Source organism: Mesoplodon mirus (assembly GCF_964341445.2).
Source record: "Mesoplodon mirus genome assembly, chromosome: 3".
NCBI classification, from domain to species: domain Eukaryota; kingdom Metazoa; phylum Chordata; class Mammalia; order Artiodactyla; family Ziphiidae; genus Mesoplodon; species Mesoplodon mirus.
In genome coordinates, this window is record NC_138978.1 from 361,259 (window position 1) to 367,837 (window position 6,579).

The 6,579-nt window shown below is 70.0% G+C and overlaps 1 protein-coding gene across 1 annotated transcript; it reads right to left on the reverse strand.

Annotated features, from left to right (window-relative positions):
- Positions 1-314: 314 nt before the first annotated feature.
- Positions 315-4,626, reverse strand: C1QTNF12 (C1q and TNF related 12). The gene is made up of 8 exons (XM_082614344.1): positions 4,247-4,626; positions 2,207-2,323; positions 2,015-2,126; positions 1,765-1,916; positions 1,266-1,374; positions 923-1,013; positions 652-730; positions 315-506 (listed from the first exon to the last, which is right to left on the reverse strand). Exons 1-8 carry the CDS (start codon positions 4,412-4,414, stop codon positions 408-410), a joined length of 927 nt encoding a protein of 308 aa, XP_082470470.1. The 5' UTR covers positions 4,415-4,626; the 3' UTR covers positions 315-407.
- Positions 4,627-6,579: the final 1,953 nt, after the last annotated feature.

Here is a 6,579-nt window from a genome sequence, read left to right on the forward strand (position 1 = left end):
GAGTGTCCACGGGCTGCCGCCCTCTGAGGCTGGACCGGCGCTGGGCAGGCAGAGGGGCGGTCCCAGGCCATGGGCAGGGCCAAGCGGCGGCCTGAACAGACACCTGTCCTCGTCCTCAAGGTAAACGTGGCCCCCGGCAGGCACAGGGGCCGTGGGGGACGCACCCCGGCTGCCAGGGTGCTCGGCCGGAAGCTCCACCTCCAGGGCCAAGCCCGTGCCGCACCCATGGGTGTCCTGAGGCCACTCCACGGCTGCTTCTGCCCCCGCCCTCCCCCACCCCGGCCCCTACAACGCCGCAGCGACCAGGCAACAGGAAGGGCTGGGGGCTCTTTATTGCTGTGACCCCAGGTTTACAGGAGGGCAGCGGGATGAGGGTTGCGGCAGCTCCCCCGCGGCCCGTTGGTCCCTCACGTGCCCAGGAGCAGGCCGGAGAAGCTGGAGCTGCTCTGGACGGTGAGGGTCACGCCGGAGCCATTGTCCACGAAGACGGAGGTGTACTGTCCCGCCTGCAGACACCCACAGTGGATGTTACCGCCCATGGGGCCCGGCTGCCGGCCAGGCGACACCCAGCCCATGCGGTGCCCGGGCTGAAGCTTGGAGGCCCAGGACTGCCCCCCGCCCCCACACTGCCCCACTGGCCCCCGGCCTCACCTGCAGCTGCAGCAGCCCCTGCACATGCACCGTGAAGACCCTGCCGCCGCTCTCCAGGCCGGAGATGGCCTCCAGGGACCTGGACGCGGGGCCGCAGGGGTGAGGGCACAGTGGCCGTGGGTGGGCCCCCCCAGCCGGCACCCGGAGACTCGCGTGCTCCCACCCCGGTGCTCACCGCGGTCCTCTGTGCTCAGGGCAGCCCCCCTCCGTGGGCAAGATGGTCCACGTGCCCCTCAGGGCGCCCCCACGACCCCCAGGAGGGCCCACTCACGTGTGGCGATGGCAAAGGGACTCGATGCAGACCAGCAAACGCACTGTGTCCCGGGCCCGCAGCCGGGCCCTGCCCTGCAGCTCCCTGGGGTCTGCGGAGACAGGCCAGGTCTGCAGCGCCTTCAGGGAGGACGGGGCAGGGGGGGCAGGGGCTGGGGAGCTCCGGGGCACACACTGCGGGCGGGGGAGGGTGGGCGCGAGGACCCGTCCAGCCCCCAGGGGAGTCAGGGTGCGAGCAGGAGGTGCCTCTGCAATAGGACCCGGGCCTGGGGCCTGTAACGTCGGGGGCCACCCGGAAGGCCAGCCCCCACCCCCCACACGCACCCTGGCCTGGCCCCGCTCACCCACGTGCAGGCTGGCGAAGAATTGGAAGATGGCGGTCACCGGGGCCGTGAACCGACCGGAGGCCAGGCTCAGGCCAGACCCCCGCAGGAAGGCGCCCTGGGCAGCGGGCTGAAGGGACAGCAGGGGGATGCGGGCTAGAGTCCGGACCCTCCCCTCCCACACCCAGCCTGGGGGAGGCGCCTGAGACCAACAGCCCCCAACCCAAAGAGGCCCCGGGTGGGCAGGACAGAGGGCTGACCCGTGCGTCTGCACCCACCCAGGCCTCTGGGCACAGATCGGGGCCCCAAGGACCTCCAGAGGGCAGGGTGTGCCTGCCCCTGGCCACCTCGGACCCCACCGTGAGCCTTGGCGGGGTGTGCGTGGGCCGAGGGTCGCCCGACGGTAGCTGTGGGCCTGCTTGCTTGTGGGGCCCACCCAGCCCGCTGTCCCCCAGCTGGCCCTGCTGGGGCCGGAGCACCTGCAGTGGGAGCCCCCGGGCTGCCCCCCACGCCCACTTACGGCCTGGAAGCCCTGCAGCTCCACCAGCGTCCTCTTGTCCACCAGCACCGGGCCCTTCAGCCGACAGTGGAAGGCCTCAGACACCAGCCACCTCTCCGTGCCCTCGGGCAGCGGGGGGCCCAGCAGCGCCGAGGACCGGCGCTCGGTAGCCTCTGAGGGGACAGGGTGGAGGGGCGGCTCGGCTCAGCTTGGGGTACCCCCAGGGTGACCTCCTGAGCCTCGGGAGAGGGGTGGGCGGAGGGGGACCTACCCTTCAGCATCCCCTGAAACTCCCGAAGCGCAGCCTCCTGGGTGACTTCCGCACCAGGGGGTCCTGGGGGGCCTGGGGGGCCGGGAGGCCCCGGGGGGCCAGAGAGGCCTCGCTTGGGGGAAGCAGGAGAAAATGAGGATCGTGGTGGGACCCACAGCCATCCCCATCCTGGGCTTAGACCCCGGGGCTCACCAACTTCTTGTCCTGGCCTCGGCACCGTTTCTTTGAGGCCCCGTCATCAGGGCGCCGGACAAAGTTCAGCCATGTCACGTGGGCATCTGTGAACTCAGGCCCTGAGGCCTCAGGCAGCTGAAGGGTCAGAGGACAGGGCTAGAGTGCTGACCACCAGGCCCCGCTGGGCCCTGCCCCGCTGCCCCCGGGGGAGAACAGGGAACTGTGGGACCCTGGGCAGACAAGAGGAAGATGGCAACGGGGCACCGCAGGCTACCCCGGGACTCAGGCCGGCGCCCGACGTCCAGGAGCCTCGGGTCTGCAGCTGTGTTGCAGCAACCGTTTCCAAGCAGACAGGCACACCCGTGTGCACACAGGGCCGGGCCCCACGTGTCCTGACAGGGGCCCAGCCCCAGCTGAGGCAGGCAGTGGTGGGCAGGAGTGAGTTCTCCAGAGCTGTGTCAGGCTGGGGGCAGTGGGCAAGGCCCCACTCTGTGCTGGGCATCGGGTGTGCCAGCTGGCAGCCCAGGATCGGACCCTGCAAGCCCCCCTCCTACGCCCAGTTTCTGCAGCAGGGCAGCGGGAGAGGCAGGGGCACGCCCAGCCCCAAGGTCAGAGAAGAAGACAGCGTGCCAGGGGAGGGGCGTGTGCCGGGGGATCGGTCCCTCTCTGCATCTGGGTCTGTGTGCCAGCCTCACACAGAGGTCCCTGAAGTGGCCAGGAGCGCAACAGACTCTGGTCTGGCAGGAGAGATCCACTGCCACGAGGCCAGTGGAGCCCTGGCTACTCCCGGAGAGCCGTCCAGGCAGGCAAGAAGAGGGGTCCTGGCCAAGGCCCGGTCCAGCGGTCAGCCCCCAGCGCCAAACACAACGAAGGCCCAGGCTCCCAGGGCAGGCCTTTACCCTGGGGAGCTGGGAGGGGCCCGCCAGGAAAGGGAGAGGAGCCAGGTACTTCCGAACGTTCCGGGTCCTCACTTCTGCTGTCTGCCTGTTCCTCTGGCCGCCTCAGACCCGAGCCATGTTGGAGGACCCGGTGGGGGGCAGGTGGGGGAGGAGCCCAGCCCCAGCAGGAAGAGTAGGGCTCCTGACGCCTGGGGAGGGCCGTCTTGTTGCAGGGGTGGCATGGCCAGGGACACCCCCCTATCTGCCCCGAGACTGCCCTGCCCTGGCTCTGGAGGGGCAGGCCGGGCAGGGTGGGCCAGGCAGGGCAGGAACTGTCCCCAAGGACCCCTCCCCCAGGAGCCTGGCTCAAGAGCTTGCGTGCCTGCCCCAGAACCTGCTGGCAGCCCACTCCCCTGGCAGCAGGGCCCAAGGAGGACTCACTCTCCTCAGCCTACCCAGCTGGAAAACGGCGCCTCCAGCTCCAGTGGGGCCGCGTGGGCCGAGAGCAGCCGGGATGGCCGCCACGGAGACGCCCTCGGGAGGCGGGAGGCCAGGATCAAAGGCTCGAGGGCTGGCAGGGGGCCTGGCCCAGCAACTGCCGCTTCACTCCAGCGGCCACCAGGCCTGCGCTGCTGGGGTCAGCTCTAAGATCCCCTCGGGGAGCCCCAGCCCAAGAGGGTGGAACCCTAGGGCTGAGGCAGGTACAAGAAGCTCCTCTCAGAGGGCCGGGGGCAGGCTGGGCCGGGGGCCTCCCAGGCCTGGAGCACATCCCATGCCAGAGGCCGTAGGGGGTGCTGGCTGCCCAGCAGCGGGTCAGGCAGGGGCTAGCCTTGGCCTCACGGGCGGCGGGAGTTGGGGCACCCAGGTTGTAGCAGGGGCTCTGAACTGGCTGCCCGAAGCACCTCCCCAGTTCGCAGTCACACCGAATGGCAGCAGGTTGCTCAGGGCGTGATGGTCCCTGGGGCTTCAAAGGGTTCAACGTAATCCACTGGGAAGCCCCTCCACGCCCCCACCCCTCCCCAGGCCCAGAGAGGGTCCTCGAGGCCGGCCCCATCCACACTGCCGTGGCTCCTGCCCAAAGCCCCACCCCACCCAGACGGGGAGGGGAGGCCTGGAGAGTCCAGCGGGCAGAGCCTGCAGGTGGGAGGATGGCGCCCACGTGCGCCCAGACCCTGCATACCTTGGGGAAGCCCAGTAGCCCCTCGCTGCTGGACGTGGTGGCGTTGGGGGCTGCGGGGTGCTGGCCGGGCTTCCGTGGCCTCTTGGGCTCCCGCCGGGCCCTCACGCCCCCAAGGAGCATGAGCTGCGGCCAGAGGAGGGCCGCGGCGGCCGCCCAGACCCAGCGCATGTTGGCTGCCGGGTCCGCAGCCGGCGGCGGCTCAGTGATGTGAGTCCAGGCGCCCGAAGGCACTCAGGGCCCAGGCACGGGAGCACAGCCCTGAGGGCTGCCCGGCCACCACTGGTGCATGTCTGTGCAGGATGAGCCGGGCCAGTGAGGGAAGCGGGAGGATGCACCCCTGTCCCCGCAGGTTCCCTCGTGAGCAGTGCCCTTGCCGCCCGCGCTGCTGCCAAATAAACCCCTCCTCCCCAGAGCTGGCGGACTCCAAGGGGGAGGGCTCACGGGCGGCCCGGGGCGTGGATGGGGGCGGAACCCACACTGCTACTGCCCGAGGGGCGAGGCTGCGCCTCCATCCCAGCCCCTTCAGGGTGGGGCCCCGAAGCCGCGGGCGGGACGCACTCCAACACAGCCCCTCAGCCGCTTCCTACGACCCCTCTCCTCACCACCTCTCCCGGATCCTGATCCCTCTGGCCCCGCTGCAGGGCCCCCACCCTAGGGTCCTGGTTCTGCCGCAGGCACTGGCCCCGCTCCCGGGAAGGGCAGTGTCTGGAAGCAGGACGGCCGACCCACCGGGCTCCCAGCCTGTCCCAGCCTTGGTGACCTGGGCTGAGCGGGGCCAGCAGGGGAGACGGGTTGACCTGGGAGGGAAGGTGTGGCCCACGGCTGCCCCCGAGCCCTTCTGCTCCCTCCTCTTCCTGGGGCACAGGGCCCCACCCTTACTGAGGGGCTGCCCTCACCCAGCCGGGCCCCTTGGGCTCTCCAGTCCCCAAGCCTGTCCCCCCAGTAGCTGTGCGCAGCCAGATGAGCCAGCCGAGGAGAGCAAGTGACAGTGGGCGGGTCCCCAGGGGGAGCTGGGGCCCTTCCTCACCTCTGGGCTGCAGGCAGCAAGACGGCTGTAGCCAGGTGGCACCCACAGGCTCCAGTGGGGGCCCGGGTGGAGGCTCGATGCCTAAGGCAGGACCCCCAGGGCCAGCCACCCCTCGGCTGGTGCAGCCCGGGGCTACGGGCCGTCAGAGCTGTGGCTGGCCCTCAAGGACCCGCTGCCTGCAGCCCAGCCTTGAGGAAGGTGGCACGGCTCACTACCCTGGAGGGCAGCACAGCAGACCCTCCAGACGCAACCCCCTCCACCAGCAGATGTCCAGCAGGAACAACGGGGAAGGAGACCCCGGCCCCAGGCCACGTCCACAGTCGGCAGCTACAGGCAGAGCCGCCCCAGACACAAGCTGGGGGGGACGACGTGACTCCTGAACTCACTGTGGGGGGTCGAGTGTCCGGCTGCTGAGCCCAGGTCTCGAGGAGGTCATGCTACAGAAGCCCCCGCTGCGCCATCCCCGCTGGGACCCTCCACGTGACCTGCGGCCAACAGCCGGCCAAGGGGCTACCAGACAGACCCCTCCTCTTCCAGGCTGGGCACCTGTGTCCTGCTGGCCTGGGCCATGTGGACACGGCAGCCGCACCAGGCTCCGGCACCAGCCCGTGGGTCCCAGCTCCCCCAGTGAGGCTGGACCAAAGGGAGCCTGCTCGAGGCATCCACGCCTCCCAGCCACAGCCACCGACTGCCCGCGGGGAGGCTCAGGCCAGCTGCCCGCAACCCGACCATGGACACACTGCCTCCGCAGGGGAGGACGGGACCTCGGAGCCCCGGCACAGCCCTCAGCAGGCCGCCTGCCCGCCGCCGGTGGGGATCCGCACCAGCCTCTCAGACCGAGACCTCCGAGCTGCGTCTGCCAGGTGACACCCCAAACCTGGGCCTGGGAGAACCTTCTGAGGGAGAGACACAGGCCCGACAGGACAAGGTCATCTTTTATTTGGGGGTCACATCAGACAGCAAGCCGCACAGGCGCCCGGGGAGGCTCCGTGCAGCACAGATCTGCTCCCACCGCTGACTGAAGCTTTTAAAAGTTGAGATTTCACACAGAAAAGAAAAAACACGTGTCAAGTAACTTCTATTTCCCAAACGTTACACCTCCAAAGCAGCTCAGGAAACGCGGCGCGTCCGGAAGGGGCACCAACCTCCACAGACGCACCCTCGGGCCGGCAGTGGGCAGAGGGAGGCCTGGCAAAGCCGCACCCGTCGGGGTCCGGGCCCAGCAGCACCGCACCACCCCGCCACTGGGATCCACCTTGGGTCACAGGACACCCAGCTGCCCACAGGCTACCCAGTGCGGGGCGGA

Coding starts and splice junctions, on each gene's coding strand:
- C1QTNF12 (XM_082614344.1), bottom strand. CDS start 4,414: ATGCGCTGGGTCTGGGCGGCCGCCGCGGCCCTCCTCTGGCCGCAGCTC. Junction 2,324..4,246: donor GGCTACTGGGCTTCCCCAAG/GTATGCAGGGTC, acceptor CTGACCCTTCAG/CTGCCTGAGGCCTCAGGGCC. Junction 2,127..2,206: donor GAGGCCAGGACAAGAAGTTG/GTGAGCCCCGGG, acceptor GCTTCCCCCAAG/CGAGGCCTCTCTGGCCCCCC.